At 44.7% G+C, this 19,211-nt stretch overlaps 1 protein-coding gene across 1 annotated transcript in view; it reads right to left on the reverse strand.

Annotated features, from left to right (window-relative positions):
• Positions 1-209: 209 nt before the first annotated feature.
• Positions 210-19,211, reverse strand: part of cdh6 (cadherin 6) — a 46,250-nt gene continuing 27,248 nt past the window's right edge. Inside the window, exons 5-11 of the mRNA XM_072441936.1 lie at positions 12,907-13,094; positions 11,813-12,063; positions 7,244-7,380; positions 5,810-5,931; positions 3,632-3,749; positions 2,951-3,202; positions 210-2,724 (exon numbers count right to left, since the gene is read on the reverse strand). Coding sequence (XP_072298037.1) covers positions 2,186-2,724; positions 2,951-3,202; positions 3,632-3,749; positions 5,810-5,931; positions 7,244-7,380; positions 11,813-12,063; positions 12,907-13,094 — 1,607 coding nt within the window. The 3' untranslated portion in view covers positions 210-2,185. The remainder of the gene's footprint in view (positions 2,725-2,950; positions 3,203-3,631; positions 3,750-5,809; positions 5,932-7,243; positions 7,381-11,812; positions 12,064-12,906; positions 13,095-19,211) is intronic.

Genomic DNA, 19,211 nt, shown 5'->3' on the forward strand with positions numbered 1-19,211 from the left:
TCCACTAACCGGTCAGCAGGCCTATGTAAGGAGAGCAGCTCTGTATATTTCGTCCAACATTCTGCATGTCTTCTCTAAATAGTCCAACCTTTCCCATGTGTATCACGCCCATGCCACAGGGACTCTCCCGCAAAATAGCCGTGGTCTAACCTCTGGGTCACGCTGCAGCACAATGTCCATCACACAGAGAAGAAACAAAACTGCCGGCGTCAAATGTAATTCAAATTTTTATTTTACAAACAAACATCTTATAAAAAACAGAACACATTTACAGTTCGTGACATTTCTTTGTGACGATCATCTTGTGTGCAGCGTTTGAACAGAAGCTGATCAGCAATACTCTGTGTCCGAATCCGCCCAGGTTCTCCTCTGGAATGCTCCAATTGTACAAGACGCAAAAGAATCATTAAAAAAGCATCGAACTGAAAGAGTCATCGCCCCCCTCTGGTCAGCCCCAGTGCTGCTGGGCCTGTTCGACAAGAGAAGGAGGGCACAAGGACACTTTGCTCAGAAAGATTGTGGTCCACTTGTCCATTAAAAGTCTCCAAATGTTCCAAGTTTGGAACATTTCAAATAAAAACGTAATCCATGAGGTGTCTCGGAGCGCCGCATGCTCTGGTCGACGGCAGGTCAAGTAAGAGGCAAGGAAAGAAGCAAAATAATCACATTTTTGATTGCGAATGCAGAAAATCCCTTCCACTCGTCCAGTGTTCAGTCATATCCAAGATTCTCATTGTTTGAACTGACAAAAAGCACCAGATGAACCCAAAGAAGACTTCAATGTCTTAATGTCTTGAGCTTTGTAATCAAGTCTGATTTTGGCCAAAAAAGAATAAGAGACTTCCGGTAACACTGAAAAACGTCAAAAAAAGATAGTCTTCCATTTCCGGGTACATCCTAATGGGCAGTCCCGGTTTGAAGAAGCAAAGTGGAGCAAAGACGCAAGACAGATTTTAGAGGTGATGTAATAGTTTTTAAATCGCTGTTTACAGACAAAGGCAGAGCTCTTTCCTGCATTATTCAGGCTTTTAGACAACTTGTAGACATGATTTATAACTCTAAATAACTCTGTTTACGAGGTGATCTCCCTCTGGGCCTCAGAAAACATTTGGTTTCAAAGGTAGAGTTTGGTATGGAAAATATTTTAGCACTGATTGTGGTCCATACTGTATACAAGTAGAAGATAAAGAATATGCAAAGGAGTTTACATAATTAAATGTGTATACGTTTGTTGTTATTGTGCACCAAACTATATCGGTCTATAATCTAATCTAAGGTCAAGTATTTTAATCACTTGTGTTGAATAATCACAAGAGAGATACGTTTAGTACCATGGAACATTTCGAGCAAAGCAGTAACATTTCTAATGGCCATGCTTTTGAGTACATTTGGATGTTTTAGAGCTTAAATCGATTCCCGGGTGATGCGAGGCCTTTCTGTGTGGAGTTTGCATGTTCTTCTCGTGTCTATGTAGGTTTCTTCCAGGTGTTCCGGTTTCCCCTACCACTAAATACATGTACAATAGTTTGCTGTATGAATGAGAGTGTTGTGAGAGGGAATGAGGGATGAAAATGAGCCCATGGCAACAATCAAGCGTGTTTACGGCGTGTGTCATGTATGTTCATTAACATATATCGTCCAAACCGAATAAATAAACGAATCAAATTATTTATCTTGAGAATCCCACATTATTTTCTATCAGCCAAGCGTTCCCTCATAATTTGGTGTTATTATGCCATCTATGGGCAACAGAGGGAATCACCAAGGGGAAATAAACAAAAGTTAAGTTGCCCGACATGCTAACACAGGATCATGGTTGAAATGAACATGATTTGAGGAAGAAATAATCAGAACAAGTTTGGACTCAAAACAGGAAACTTCCAGACCTTTGACATCAACAATTTGGACAATTTGAAGCTTGTAAACAGGATTTATGGAACAAGCGTGAATGAAGCTAAACCGAAGGTACAGTCTGTTTTTAATGAGGGAACAATGTTAGAACACGCAACACAAATGCTCAAAAGCAATGAAACTATTTAGTCACTTTTTCACTTTTTTGGCCAATGCTCGAGTGCTTCTCCAAACCGGTAGTCGATTATCTTTAGAAGGACAGAATACTGTCCCTTTGGATTACCACTCCTGCCGGTCCGACCTGCGTCAGGTTAAAGCTCCATTTGATTGTCTGTTAGCAGAAGTCGTCCTCTGCCCCGTACAGGTCGGCAAGCTTACGGAACCGTGGCCCCCACTCGCTCAGGTACTGGTAGTCCTGGTCCGATTCAGAGGAGGCGGACCCAAGCGAACTGAGTGACTCCGCCACCGAGCCTGTCCCCTCGTAGGCGTAGGTGGCCAGAGAATCATAAGGGGGCGCCGTGGGGTTACAGTCGTGCTCCAGGACTCTTTGGTTGATAAAGTCCCGCACGTCGCCGTTGTTGTCGCGCAGGCCCAGGGGCTTGAGGAGCATGGCGGAAGGGGCGTGTCTGCGGAGGGGTGGGTACAACAGGGTGTCGGTGGGCATGATATCGCGCCTCTGCTTGGCTGGCTCTTCCAGCACGATGGCGGCAGAGTCAGGGTGTCGCAGCGCCCCCATGTCAAAGGCCTGAGTGTCCTCCTCACCGCCGCCCTCGTCGTTGTAGCTCACCACGTTGTCCCGGACATCCTCCTTGGAGATAATCAGAGGCTCCTTCTTCTTCTGCCGTTTCAGCGCCGCAAACAGGAACACAATCACTGAGAGAGGAGAGAAGGGTCAGTACTGATGTGCTGCAAGTAGCAGTAGTAGTAGAAGTAGTAGTGCTTTTGAGCAGTATAACAGCACACAGCAGTGTAAAAAACAGTAGTAGTAGTAGTAGTAGTAGTAGTAGTAGGTAGTAGTAGTAGTAGTAGTAGTAGTAGTAGTAGTAGTAGTAGTAGTAGTAGTAGTAGTAGTAGTAGTAGTAGTAGTGGTAGAACTTACTGAGCAGTATAACTGCACACAGCAGGATGGCGATGAGGGCCCCTGTGCTGAGTCCCGGGCTGCTGCTCCGGGCCTCGGCATTGCACAGCTCCATGTTGCCATGGCGATCGCACGTGCACACTCGCACCGTGAGCGTGCCCGTGCTGCTCTGCATGGGGTAGTCCGCATCTGTGATCACCACGGAAACCAGGTACATGCTCTGCTGCAGCCGGCTGTAACTGTTCCTCCGAGTCAAGACGGCCGCCGTGTTATCTGCAGAGAAGAGGCAGAGTTAGGAATGCACCAGTGAAGTACCAGTGAAGTACCAGTGAAGTACCAGTGAAGTACCAGTGAAGTACCAGTGAAGTACCAGTGAGGAAGCAGTGGGGAACCAGTGAGGAACCAGTGAGGTACCAGAGAAGTACCAAGCGATTCAAATGACCCACAATTCACTGCAACTTTTTCGTCAACTTCAAGCAGTGAAATACATTTTGATAAAAATTATGCTTTAAAAAAAGAATGTCTTAGTTCATTGTTTAAATTCCAACCTAGTCATAGTAGCTCATCGGGTTGTGTATGCCAGCGTTTTTATTGGAGATGAATCAGCTCCTGTCAGCTCTTGTCAGCCCCTGTCAGCCCCTGTCAAGCTCCTGTCACACTCCCTCGTGTAGTGTGGTGTTTCCCTCTCCTCTCTGGCCTCACCTCCATTGTCTCTCACAGTGAAGTTGCTGCGATGAGCGCCCTCTGGTGCCAGGCTGAAGAAGAAGCGATGTCCACTGGAGGGCTCGTCTGGGTCCACAGCACTGATGGTCTGGATCCGCTGCAACACAACACCACACAACACTGAGCAAAGACAATACACTCGAGTCTGGACTGAAATATTTATAAAATCTCTGGACTTTCTGTTCAGAAAGACACTGGTCCTGGTTTAGTCCTGGATTAAGTTTTTGTTCAGACCTCATTTAAGTCCTGGTTTAGATCTGGTATGGCATTTATGTAGAGCATTAATGTAGAGCTCGGATTAGAGCCGCTGCTCTACTCCGAGCTCCCCCCGTGTGGCCGAGATCCTCACCCTATCTCTAAGGGAGCGCCCAGCCACCCGGCGGAGGAAACTCATTTCGACCGCTTGTATCCGCAATCTTGTCCTTTTGGTCATTATCCAAAGCTCATGACCATAGGTGAGGGTAGGACTGTAGATTGACCGGTAAATTGAGAGCTTTGCCTTTCGACTCAGCCCCTTCTTTACCACAACAGTCCGATGCAGCGACTGCATCGCTGCAACCGCGGCACCGATCCGCCTGTCAATCTCAATCATCCTTCCCTCACTCATAAACAAGACCCTGAGATACTTGAACTCCTCCAATTGGGGCAAGGACTCCCCACCCACCCGGTGAGGGCAAGCCACCTTTTTCCGGTTAAGAACCATGGCCTCGGATTTGGAGGTGCTGATTCTCATCCCAGCTGCTTCACACTCGGCTGCAAACCGTCCCAGTGCATGCTGCAGGCCCGAGTTTGATGGAGCCATCAGGACAACATCGTCTGCAAACAACAGAGATGAGATCCTGTGGTCCCCAAACCGGACACCGTCCAACCCCTGATTGTGCCTAGAAATTCTGTCCATAAAAACTATGAACAGAACCGGTGACAAAGGGCAGCCCTGGAGGGGTCCAACATGCACTGGGAACAGGTCTGACTTACTGCCGGCAATGCGAACATAGCTCCTGCTCCGGTCATACAGGGACCGGACAGCCCTGAGCAAAGGGACCCCCCAAAGGACACCCCTAGGGACATGGTCCAAAGAGATATGGTAGAAGCTCTCCCGGAGGTGCGAATTGAATACCCTACTGACAGAGGGCTCCGCAAGACGTTCCCAACAGACCCTCACAATGATCAGTTGACAGCTCTCCCCTCTCTTCACCCGAGTGTCCAAGACACGCGGCCGGAGGTCAGATGACATGACAACAAAGTCTATCATTGACCTCTGGCCTAGGGTGTCCTGGTGCCAGGTGCACTGGTGGACACCCTTGTGCTTGAACATGGTGTTCGTTATGGACAATAACTGAACACCGCTCGGGTTCAGATCGGGGAAGCTGTTCTTCCCGATCACCCCTCTCCAGGTGTCACTGTCATTGCCCACGTGGGCGTTGAAGTCCCCCAGTAGAACAACAGAGTAAGTGCACCGTCCCCTCCCAAAGACTCCAAGAAGGCCGGGTACTCTGCACTGCTGTTCGGCCTGTAGGCCGGCACAACAGTGAGAGACCTGTCCCCCCCCGAAGGCCCCGCGTGCAACACCAGAGAAGTGGTGCGTGGAGGTGAGGCGGACTATATCTAGTCGAGACCGCCCAACCTCCCGCACAAGATCAGGCTCTTTCCCCCCCAGCGAGGTGACATTCCATGTCCCCAGAGTTAGCTTATGTGGCCGGAGATCTGGTCGTCGAGGCCCCTGCCGTCAACTGCCGTCAATCTGCACCGGCCCCTTATGGATCCTCCTGCGAGTGGTGAGCCCACGGGAGGGCGGCCCCACGTCGCTCTTTCAGGCCGGGCCCCGTGGGGAAAGACCCGGCCACCAGGCGCTCGCCGTCGAGCACCCACCCCAGGCCTGGCTTCAGGATGGGGCTGCGGTGACGCCAATCTGGGCGACGTAACTGGCCTTGATCTTTTACTTGTCATAAAGAGCTTCTGAACCGATCTTTGTCTGACCCGTCACCCAGGACCTGTTTGCCTTGGGAGATCCTACCAGGGGCTTAAAGTCCCCGACAACATAGCTCCTGGGATCATTCGGGCGCTCAAACCCCTCCACCACGTTAATGTGTCGGTTCAAGGAGGGGCCTGGTTTAGTCCTGGTTTAGTCCTGGTTTAGTCGTGGTTGAGTTCTGTTACCTGTGCAGCCTTGCTCTTCTCACACACGTAGGTCTCGTAGGTGGTGGCCAGGACAGGAGCGTTGTCGTTGATGTCCAGGACCCTGATGTAGACGCTGACGCTGCTGCTCTGTCGCGGGTTGTCTGGGGAACAAGCACAATTGGCCCGTCACACACTGATGATGTCATGGTCTCAAATGGGATTGGCTCCACAAACTTAAGGTCGTTCAACAATCAAGTCTTTGTGAGTTGAATAATGAACCACTTTCTGAGGCCAGAGAAGATGTTGAACTTTGAGCCAGTTTTTGTTTCATGTGGATGTGGACAGTTACACAGTGAATTCTACATGAGGATTCTGACCTGACAAAGCCTATTATATAAAAAAGCCACAGTGATAAATGGCTTTTGACTAAAAAAGGCGTGTCTGTTCTGCACGTCTGTCCTACAATGAAGGGCAACGTTTTATCCCATCATGGGTTCGGGGTGAGGGTACAGTGGTCGAGCCGCCGCACGTTCCACAGAAAAGGAAATAAACTGCAACTTCCTCAATGTGTAGTTGTGATTTCATTTTCACGTTAAAACCTAAAGCCGACTTTACTGTCACTGCTTCTCACATTTATCACTTATTTACACCTGTAGCTTCTGCGAAACGAAACGTCGGCAATCAGCAGCACAGACGACAGCGCCGCTCCTTTGTTTCCGTGTGTCGTCTTCTCACAGAGTCTTATTAGAATCTGACAGGGGCGAGCGAGCGGAGGGGAGAGCGAGCACTGCAACATTCACATTTTGAGAAATCTGGTGATTATACTGTATATTGTGGTATAATTAGGGGATCGTATGACAATATTAAAAATGAATATAGTATCTAGTTTTGACACTGTTTGGTGCTTTTAACTATGTTCTAACATTGTTCCCTCATGACAAACATTCTTAGATATGTATTTATTTAGCTTCATTCACACTAGTTTGAAGAATCCTGGTCAGAACTCCCTCCGAGCGTCAAACACATAACTGACGTTTTCTCAATCTGTGACGAGGCTGAGTGAAAATTACATTTTTAAGTCATAAATCATCTCCAGGCTCGTTCTTCGAAATGGGTTGAAACGTTTGTCTTACACCACTTCATCCAAATTCTCACAGCTCATTATCAGCAATGACGGTTTTCCGGTTCCAAGCTCCTCAAAAGTGAAAAGTTTAGGCATCACTGGACAGCCTTCTTTCACTCTCTTGACTCTGCCCATCTCTGACCCAACACTCCATCCACGTCCTCGTCCCTGTAAAACTCATCCAGCTACTTCCACATGTCCACTTCATTTGCTCAGTTGAATCCAAGTGGCAATTTTTTAGCTTTATCTGTGATATCTGTAAACACGCCACATTTCTTTGTGTTATTCTTGTGTGGAAAGTGTGTAATTGGTGTTCTTGGCGAGGGTTCTGGAGTTGTGGTGCTACTCACTGAACTCGGATGCAATGACAGAGATGTTGTGCCAAGCGTTCTCCTCGCGGTCGATGAGGCGCAGGAGGAAGATGGAGCCGTTCCCAGGGTGGATGTTAAAGACCCGGTCCAGGTCTGTGCGTCGGTCTATGGCATACCTGCAGCACCAGGGATATCACTTTATTATCATCATGGTTATTATCATCATGGTTATTATCATCATGGTTATCATCATCATGGTTATCATCATCATGGTTATTATCATCATGGTTATTATCATCATGGTTATTATCATCATGGTTATCATCATCATGGTTATCATCATCATGTTTATTATCATCATGGTTATTATCATCATAGTTATTATCATCATGGTTATCATCATCATGGTTATCATCATCATGTTTATTATCATCATGGTTATTATCATCATAGTTATTATCATCATGGTTATTATCATCATAGTTATTATCATCATGGTTATCATCATCATGTTTATTATCATCATGGTTATTATCATCATAGTTATTATCATCATGGTTATTATCATCATGGTTATTATCATCATGGTTATTATCATCATGGTTATCATCATCATGGTTATCATCATCATGGTTATTATCATCATGGTTATTATCATCATGGTTATTATCATCATGGTTATCATCATCATGGTTATCATCATCATGTTTATTATCATCATGGTTATTATCATCATAGTTATTATCATCATGGTTATCATCATCATGTTTATTATCATCATGGTTGTCATCATCATGGTTATTATCATCATGGTGATTATGATCATGGTTATTATCATCATGGTTACCATCATCATGGTTATTATCATCATGGTTATTATCATCATAGTTATTATCAACATGGTTATCATCATCATGGTTATTATCATCATGGTTATTATCATCATGGTTATTATCATCATGGTTATCATCATCATGATTATTATCATCATGGTTATTATCATCATGGTTATTATCATCATAGTTATTATCATCATGGTTGTCATCATGGTTATTATCATCATGGTTATTATCATCATGGTTATTATCATCATGGTTATCATCATCATGGTTATTATCATCATGGTTATCATCATCATGGTTATTATCATCATGGTTATTATCATCATGATTATCATCATCATGGTTATTATCATCATGTTTATCATCATCATGGTTATTATCATCATGGTTATTATCGTTGTGGTTATTATCATCATGGTTATCATCATGGTTATTATCATCATGTTCATTATCCATCCATCCATCCATCCATCCATCTTCTGCCGCTTTATCCGGGGCCGGGTCGCGGGGGCAGCAGTCTGAGCAGGGACTCCCAGACTTCCTTCTCCCCAGACACTTCCTCTAACTCCTCCGGGGGGATCCCGAGGCGTTCCCAGGCCAGCCGAGAGACATAGTCTCTCCAGCGTGTCCTGGGTCTTCCCCGGGGCCTCTTCCCGGTGGGACATGCCTGAAACACCTCCCGAGGGAGGCGCCCAGGAGGCATCCGGAACAGATGCCCGAGCCACCTCAGCTGGCTCCTCTCAACGTGGAGGAGCAGCGGCTCTACTCCGAGCTCCCCCCGTGTGGCCGAGCTCCTCACCTTATCTCTAAGGGAGCGCCCAGCCACACGGCGGAGGAAACTCATTTCGACCGCTTGTATCCGCGATCTTGTTCTTTCGGCTCAGCTCCCTCTTTACCACAACGGTCCGATGCAGCGACTGCATCACTGCAGCCGCTGCACCGATCCGCCTGTCGATCTCACGCTCCATCCTTCCCTCACTCGTGAACAAGACCCCGAGATACTTGAACTCCTCCACTTGGGGCAAGGACACCCCACCCACCTGGAGAGGGCAAGCCACCTTTTTCCGGTCGAGAACCATGGCCTCGGATTTGGAGGTGCTGATTCTCATCCCAGCCGCTTCACACTCGGCTGCAAACCGTCCCAGTGCATGTTGCAGGTCCGGGTTTGATGGAGCCATCAGGACAACATCGTCTGCAAACAGCAGAGATGAGATCCTGTGGTCCCCAAACCGGACCCCCTCCAACCCCTGACTGCGCCTAGAAATTCTGTCCATAAAAATTATGAACAGAACCGGTGACACAGGGCAGCCCTGGCGGAGTCCAACATGCACTGGGAACAGGTCTGACTTACTGCCGGCAATGCGAACACAGCTCCTGCTCCGGTCATACAGGGACCGGACAGCCCTGAGCAAAGGGCCCCGGACCCCGTACTCCCGGAGCACCCCCCAAAGGACACCCCGAGGGACACGGTCGAAAGCCTTCTCCAGATCCACAAAGCACATGTGGACTGGTTGGGCAAACTCCCATGAACCCTCGAGCACCCGATGGAGGGTATAGAGCTGGTCCAGTGTTCCACGACCGGGACGAAAACCACTCTGCTCCTCCTGAATCCGAGGTTCGACTATCGGTCGGATTCTCCTCTCCAGTACCTTGGAATAGACCTTACCCGGGAGGCTGAGGAGTGTGATCCCTCTGTAGTTGGAACACACCCTCCGGTCCCCCTTCTTAAATAGAGGGACCACCACCCCGGTCTGCCAGTCCAGAGGCACGGTCCCCGAACGCCACGCGATGTTGCAGAGACGTGTCAACCAAGACAGTCCTACAACATCCAGATACTTTAGGTACTCAGGGCGGATCTCATCCACCCCCGGAGCCCTGCCACCGAGGAGTTTGCGAACAACCTCAGTGACTTCAGCTTGGGTGATGGATGAGCCAGCCTCCGAGTCCCCGGTCTCTACTTCCTCTTCGGAAGACGTGACTGAGGGATTAAGGAGATCCTCAAAGTATTCCTTCCACCGTCCGACGACATCCCCAGTCGAGGTCAGCAGGCCTCCACCCGCACCGTAAACGGTGTTTGTGAGACACTGCTTCCCCTTCCTGAGGCGCCGGACGGTTTGCCAGAATTTCTTTGGTGCCGACCGATAGTCTTCCTCCATGGCCTCCCCGAACTCCTCCCAGGCCCGGGTTTTTGCCTCTGCGACAGCACGAGCCGCGGCTCGCTTGGCCTGCCGATACCCGTCGATGACCTCCGGAGACCTACAAGCCAGAGTGGCCTGATAGGCCTCCTTCTTCAGTCTGACGGCATCCCTTACTTCCGGTGTCCACCACCGGGTTCGGGGGTTGCCGCCACGACAGGCACCGGAGACCTTGCGACCACAGCTCCGAGCAGCCGCATCAACAATGGAGGCGGAGAACATGGTCCACTCGGACTCAATGTCCCCAGCCATGTTCATTATCATCATGGTTATCATCATCATGATTATTATCATCATGGTTATTATCATCATGGTTTTTATCATCATGGTTATTATCATTGTGGTTATTATCATCATGGTTATCATCATAGTTATTATCATCATGGTTATTATCATCATGGTTATTATCATCATGGTTATTATCATCATGGTTATTATCATCATAGTTATTATCATCATGGTTATTATCATCATGGTTATTATCATCATGGTTATTATCATCATGGTTATTATCATCATGGTTATTATCATCATGGTTATTATCATCATGGTTATCATCATCTCACACATGATCAACATCACTCAGATGAGCTTTAAAACTTCACCCGTTGCCTTGTGTATACATTTTTTTGTGTTCCTGTCTTTTGAACATATTATTAACATACTACATCGAAGAACAATTTGTGGTAAAAAATAAATAAAATAATTCAGTAGCTGGAAAAATTGTCTAATCGGTAATAAATTTAAGACAAAAAATGTGTTTCTTTTGTCGTTTCTGGTCAGCTCGATCTGCACCTAAAGGTATTTAGATTCATATGGGACATTGTAACTCAGACCATAAAGATGCCCTCTGCTGTCAGCGGTGGGAATCAATGATGAAAACAAATAAAAGAAGCCCTAATGTTACACTAATACAGCATATGAACACAATGTGATCACAGAACAGGTCTGGTGTTAATTTAGGACTTAAAAAAGGGGGAAGCAACAATCAAAAAGGGAAAACACTGAAACTGAGTAATTTGTGAGTACAAATGTTCCATCTGCAGCTGATAATAATTTGAACTCTGGGTGGGGTAAGTCTGGACCTCTGCAAAGAGTTTTCGATTAACTCGTTTTAATCTTCACCTTTTTAAAGGTCCCATATCATGCAAAATTGACTTTTCAGAGGTTTTAACCTTCTTACAGTGCTATTGGTGCCTCATATATGTGCCCAAAGTGGTTTATGGATTGATTCCCACAGTTTTTAGCGAGAGTACAGTCTATATCCTCCTCCTCGGATCTGCAGACAAACGGGTGCTACTCACATTATCACTATTTCCCCCCACCCTCCTCTCCCTCAAACCACGCTGATTGCATTTCCGGGTTTGTGAGAGGGGTCCAAGATATGGGTGATATTTCATAACTATTATGTTATGGGTGTTGCACAACACTTATTATGATCAAATACCCTTAGGGTAGACTATGAAACAGGAAAAATAGCATGATATGGGATCTTTAAGGTTTTAAAAACCAGGTACAGTGCTTTTAAATATATGTTCTGAACACTCAAGAGTGGTGAGCACATGTCTTACTTGATCGGGCTGCGTGCTCCGTCTGGGTCCACGGCGCTCACGGCCCCCACCGCGGCCCCAACCACAGCGTCCTCCTTCACCTCCAGCGTGTACCAGGCTTTATCAAACTGCGGGGGCTCGTCCACGTCCTCCACGCTGATCCGGACCGTCGCCATGTCCTTGGAGCCCGTCGAGAGGAAGCGCTGGTCCACGTGTGTGTTCTGCACCTGGATCTCCACCGTGTACGACTGCTTACGCTCGTAGTCCAGGGGCTGAGGAGGAGAGCAGCGTTCAGCAACTGCACTTCTGTTTGCTCAGTGTGACAGGGTCTAGTTTATTATTAGCATTCACATTAACTGGGCGTAAAAATACACTGTTTGACAATTATTTGTGTGATACATTCGATATATCAAACCAATCCAAACAAATATTTTACAATACAAAATACAGGCTATTATAGGAAAGTATATTAATATATACATATATATATATATATATATATATATATATATATATATATATATATATATGTATATATATATATATATATATATATATAATATAAATAGCACACAAAAAGAATAAATCTGTAAACTTTTGTCCCTCGTCCAAGTAGCTTCTTCAGTTTCTCTGGAGAAGCTCTATTTTAAAAGCATATTTTATAATTTATAGATGATTTATCCTTAAAAATGCTTCAATTTGAATTGAAAAACTTTTGTTCTTTCATTCTGGTTTCATCAGAGATAATGACAACACTCATAGCTCTGTAGATAAAAGTACATTTGAGAAAGCTCTGGGAGTAAAATAAACGCCCACACTTGTTCCAAACTGGAGAGCGCCGTCACAACACTGGTTCCAAATAAAAACAATCAAACTTTTGCTGACTCCAGTTGTATCGCAGTAATAGCAGCTTAAGTACGTTTGTTTTGGTTGATTTCACTTTTGGCTCCGCCCAAAAACAATGCTGACCTCAAACGCTGCAGTGTCCGTGGCGACTGTACAAATAAAACACTTTTTCAGGATTCCAGGTTTCAGATCACATATTTCTTGTTATAAATCACCCAGACTGTTTTCCTGGAGCTGAAGTTGGACGTTCCCCTGGCGCTCTGGCTCACCTTGCTGACCATGATGATGCCCTCCTGCGTCTGCTTGTCAGTGGAGATCTGGAACACTTCCATGCCGTCTCCGCTCACGATGGTGAAGAACATCTCAGCGTTCTGTCCGATGTCTCGGTCTGTGGCCCGGACGCGGCCCACAGGAGATCCGTACTTAAAGGACTCAGGCACTCGGAACTGATAGATGCCTGAGAAGAGAGAGATGTTATCACTGAGGGAACGTCTCAACAAACGACTCTTATGCAGCGGTGAAGAGGTGCTTCATTTTGATCAGTAAAAGAACAAATACAATTACTTTTATGCATATATTTTATACTTTTAGCAGGATGTCAGCAGGAACGTGCTAAAATAACTCCACAATAACCACATAACTTTAGGCTTTTCTGTCCAGTTGAAGAAAGTGGTGCAGCAGAACGTGCAGATTCCTGCTCTCAGATGTGGTAAAGTAAAAGTAGAAAGTATCCTCTGTAAAAACATATCACTTAAAGGGATTGTTCCTGATCGCGGTGAATGTTTAGGATACTCAGAATGCGTAAGGGACGTGAGCGATACATTTATTTTAAAATGAACTAGTACTGTTTTTCATGTTTTAGGACAGTAAATACTTTTGTACTTCATTACTTTCCATCACTGTTCTTATGGCTGCTTTTGACAAACTTTTATCCTCAATGTAGCTTGGAAAAGTAATAATGAACTGAATAAGATATTATTTTATTATTAATAAAAAAATACCTCAAAGTCCTTTATTAAAAAAAGTTGTCTAAACAAAAAATACAACCTAAATTCATCGCCAAAATATTCAAAAAACAGATATTTTCTCGAGTCAATCAAAGCAGTATATACTGTAAATAGTGGCTTTTTATTTGAATAAAATTGTGATTCGTGTTATATTTGATGGGACCCACACAAATAGAGCTGGGACATGAAATCCTATTTATTACGGCTATATTTGTGATCACACTTACATGGCTTAATTCCTCTCAGAACAGTTTACTTCTGACAGATTCCACAGAAACACGGCAGAACAAAGAGAACATTTGATTCAAGCCTTGAAAAGTGTGACAGATTAAACGCGCTAAACCCGCGGCCGCCCGGCTCTTTCATGGGCCGCGCTGACAGCCCCACAAAGGAGCTCCAAACACCGGCTCAATAACGACTGAGGCTGGGACACTACGGGGGACGAGTGCTGACCATGAGTGTGGAAGTGTGCGTGCGGATTCATGAGGACGTAACACAAGAAGGTGGTGAGTGTGTAAATGTGTGAACAGAACCATCGTTTAGAGTATTGATGGTTCTTAAGTGACTCTCGTTGGTGCAGAAGCCGCTGTGACGTTTGCTGCTGCGCTGTGGGTTTTACCAACAAGTCTCAAAAGAAAGGTTTATTCTTCTGTAACATCTCCAAAGACCCCGTTTGTCTCCAGAAATGGATCAGCGCCACCAGGAGCTAGTTTACACTTTTAACCTGTTCAACTTTATTTTCCTGTGGGCCAGATTTTCCCAACACTGTTTGAATGAATTAAGTAGTTTTAATACTATAAAATGACTAGAGAGATTTGATTTTGTGAGCCAAATCCAGTGCCCATCCAGCTAAAGGACTAAACCAATACAAAACCAGGTCTAAACTAATGCTGAACCCAGATTTTAACCAGTAAACAAGATTTTTATATATTTGTAAAATGGATCATGGGCCGAATTATTTTTCTTGCTGGGCCTGATTTGGCCCCCGGGCCTTATGTTGCATAGCCCTGCTTTAAACTATCATGTTTATCGTGTGGCTGTGCTAATAAACTTCACTTAAAGTTTCCTACTGTCCAGGAGCCGAGTGCATCACCTGATCATAAGTTAGGTCGGTCCGAACCAGGCGCAGCTACGACTGGTCTTAACATGCGCATTCACGAGAGAACAGAGTATTTTGAGCTCGTTGCCTGGAAACATCATAGATTCTCTAGTTTAATAGTGTAAATTATCCAAAGGAGCTATGTCATAAATCTGTTTTATGTAAATTTGTACATGTCATATCAAAGTTTGTAGCAACAGATGAAAAAGCACAGATTTATAGTCAGACTCGCTATTCATGTGTGACCGCGGTCACATGCCTCTGCTCTGTCGGCTCGCTGGCCACACTTCTCTCATGTTGTAGCTGCACTTACGCCTGCTCCACACCGGGTGTAGAAGTTACACCTGGCCGTGTCATACAAAAGGCTTAAGTCCTTCTGGTTGTAACTATAAGTTGGTCTTAACGTTCAGACTTGAGTCGTACGTAGCTTAAGACCAGTCTTATGACCAGGAGGTGCACTGGGCTCTTGGTGTTAGTTTAGGATCAGACACAAAGTGCTCTTGACTTGAGGACTCGTCAGAACAGGCTGTGGACGTCTGTAACCGCGGCGACAGGCTTAAGTATGAGGCAACGTCCTCAACATGGCCACAACAACAAACATGTCACGTGAGTAATAGCAGTTTCTTTTTAAATATTTTTTTCTCTTATTATTTTTAAATGTTTTATGTTTATTCTTAAAAGTATTTTCTATACTACAACAGGACAGTGCAGTGTGAAATAGGAAAGAGACTGGGGAATGACATGAAGCAAATTGTCAAGAGCTGGATTTAAACTGACGACACTGCTGCCCCCCCACACAGCAGGCATATGTGCTGTCCACTCCACCATGAGCTGCAGTAAAGCCCATATTTCAGTAATAGTTTAAGTATACTTTTATTGCCGTCGTCATCAAGAAATACCCCAGGGACTGAAAAACATGGCCTCAAATGCTTTGACATTCTTGACTTGCCACGCCTAAAATCGCCACAAGTCGGCCCGGACCAAACAGAGAAAAACAGGGTTTTAGCTTTTTTCCCCCAAATTTGTGATTTTCATTTTTTGCATTATGTGAAAGTTGAAGTTATAAAGGATCCTCTCCGTGCTTCAGATAACAGTATTCGTTACCTTAAAAGTACACATTAAGCCATTAAAAATGGGTAGTTTTCGTGCTCCGCACAGGGGGCGTTGCCTTTTTTCTGCAGCGCAATGTTGATCTTTTTCCACCAATCAGCTGCGAACCACATGGCTACTTATTCAGCAGCAGCTGCGTGTTCTGCTCAGAGACATTATTACTTTCTCCAGACTTTCTCCAGAGCTTATCATTCCCTGGACTACATTGCAACGGAACTGAGGTACTTTTACTCTAAAGTATTGCTTTAACGCTGTGTTTTTAGGTGGTCTCGTAATGTCACTTTTGCCTCGGGCACCGGAGCAGAGATAGAGCAATGCTAAGCTAACACGCTGCTTCAGTGCACTCTGCATTATAAATACAGGCTTGAATTTAATGTGACTACTTTCTGAATAATTAACATAACGCAGTCTTTTGAAACTAGCTGTTTTGGGATGGTATGATGTCTGTATCTTCGTGTTTTTTACACTTTTGTTTCCCTTTTCAGAATTTCAGGTGCTCACAGCTGGATTTGATCAAAAACTATGCAGAAGTCTATTGCATTACAGCTTCGACTTTGCACAGCAGGTACTATTTATTACACATAATTTACTTAACTTCACTTTATTAAATGTACAATAAAGTGCAAATGCAGAATAGCAATTATAGACTGTTACTGTATGAATAGACATAAATGTCTTTATCACACGCAATAATGTCACATTCATGTGCATATAACTGATGTAAATAGAGTGTTTATTTTACCATTATTATTAGTATTATTTTGTCTTGCGCTAGCTGTTTTTATTTTATTTTATCTTTACTTTCCCCCTCCATTCCTTATTGAGAAATGAGAGGTTCTGTCTATAGGACATTTTGTTTATAAGAGTTCTTCTATTAAGATTGTTTTTAAACTTCCTATAAGTTATCTGTCCTTTCCCTCTATATCTTCTTGCGTTGCAACAATTAAATTTCTCCATGTGTGGACAATAAAGGATTATCTTATCAAATGTCTCATGTCTTAATCTAATTCCTTCCCTCTCTCCCTCTGTCTTCTACAGATACACTTTCCCTCAAACCCTCTGCAGCCGGTCAGCACGGAGCGACGCGCGCGCGCGGTCAGCACGGAGCGACGCGCGCGCGGTCAGCACGGAGCGACGCGCGCGCGGTCAGCACGGAGCGACACGCGCGCGGTCAGCACGGAGTGACGGGCGCGCTGTCAGCACGGAGCGACGGGCGCGCGGTCAGCACGGAGCGACGGGCGCGCGGTCAGCACGGAGCGACGGGCGCGCGGTCAGCACGGAGCGACGAAATTTTTTTGGTGTCCCACTGCCATCCTCCAACCTCAGCCCAGCGAAAACACTGTACATTTTATATTTCATTATGTCATGCCAAGTGTTCAATGTTTTGCTGTTTGTGTTGCATTGAATCACCTGTGAATTCTGTTTATCGACAAATGGTAATAAACCCTATTCTGGTTTTGATTCTGATTCTTTGGGCCTTTTGTAATCTAAGTATTTCCATTTTAATATTGTTACTTCTAATTCTGATTCAAGTCCAGTTCAAGTTCTGACACTCCATCAATAAAACAACACTCCTCTTGAGTCTTTAGTGACAGCTGTAGGGGGAGGTGGTGTCAGTGTGACAGGGGGAGGGCTTATCTCAATGAGATGCAAATGAGCCCCGCCCCCCTGTGACTCTGGGCTCTATCAGGTGAGAATCTTTAGAGGCAGTTTTCTCAGTAAGAGGAATTCAGAGTTGTATACATTCAAATGACCACAACTTCCTCAAATATGATCAGATGTGCATGAGTGAGACATCATTGCATAGCTTTGATGTGAAACTGTGAATAACTCAAAATGTTTCTGGGAAGACTTGTGACTGGTCACATTTGTCACTGAACTAAACAAACGTGACTGAGATCTTCTGCAGAGTCAGAGGACCAGTCCAAGCACGCAAACTGCAGGGGACACAATGAGAAAAAAATGAACCCCAGGAAGTTTTTAATAAAGAAGCATTTAAAAAGGTTATATTTGCATAACAGCATCTCTTTAATTTGCCTAACAACATCAGAGTGTGGTGAAAAGCTGGATAAAGTGTAATAAAGAGGAATTAAGTTCCACATCCACAGCTGAACGTCCTCTGAATGTCGCTCTGCCGCTGTGATGGACGGGCAAATCCAATTGTGCTTTGATAAAGTCTTATTTGTAAACCTTCTGCTTAACTGCTGCACACAAATCTAATCCTGATCGAGTTTGAGCTGAATCCGGTCTGACTCCAGCTTCAGTCTCAGTGTGTTTCATTGCAATATTTCAATATGTTCTGCAGGTTTGTTTGAGTTCTGTTTCCCTGTTTACAGCCGAGATGACGAGAGGAGAAAGAAATATGAAATACCAATGCTAAATATGTCCAAAAATGTGGTTTAAAGGTGTGGCTTTTCCAGCTTCCACAATATGTTATTGCTTTGTCCGGAATGTTCCAAAGTAAGGCATTAAATGTGTGTCTCCATGGAGCCGAGCAGGTGATGGTGACTCAGCAGTGAAGCCGCTGTTTAAGGCTAAATCTGTTTGTTTCCCTTTATCAGCTCCAACACACTCAGTTTTCATGGAACCAAGCACAAATTACACTCATTATTATTCCCTTCGTAATCCTCTGCAGTCAGGAGTCACGCGGCACAAGACAGACTGGCCGGGATTAAATGATTTGTCCATTTTAATAAACTAAATGAAACTTTATGTTTTTTTTTTTAAACTATTATTATGGGTGAATTGCCATAAATCACTTAGAAATGTTTATTTGTTGCTCTTGTGTGTCAGAATTAGCTTTTCTCACCTCAGTCATTGACTATGCTGACAAAAACTGTCTTTTCTACTAAAACAAAATTGTCAAATTGACCCGTTTTATTTTTCTGGATCAAACTTTTCAGTTTTATTATTATTATTATTTTCTATTTCTTCCTTTGTCTCCATAGTTTAAAGGCAATTTTCTATGTTAATGTTCACATTTCTTGTCTGGCACAAATAAAAGTGTTGTGTTTGACTCTAATGCACTATTATTATTTCTAATGGTATATATTTAACGTCAGACTGAACACAGAGTCTTCATACAGAGACACGATCATACTGGTGCACCATGTACAGGCGAATGCATTTAACATGTACTTTTCTTTTCAGAGAATTTGCCGTCTTCTTGTTTTAAGGGAGCGTCCACACTTTTCTCTATTTGGTCCTAAATTGAGCCCATTTCAGTCTGGATGTGGACTTGGTTTGGTCCTGCAGCCTAAGCCCACAAATCCTCACCATTTCTGCCTCATTCATTACGTCTGCATTTATTTCCCTCATGTAATTCCCTCCGCTACCAGTAGATAGAGCTCCAACTCAA

Source organism: Eucyclogobius newberryi, unplaced genomic scaffold (genome assembly GCF_026437365.1).
Source record: "Eucyclogobius newberryi isolate DKJ021-1_F unplaced genomic scaffold, fEucNew1.0.hap1 SCAF_12, whole genome shotgun sequence".
Lineage (NCBI taxonomy): Eukaryota > Metazoa > Chordata > Actinopteri > Gobiiformes > Gobiidae > Eucyclogobius > Eucyclogobius newberryi.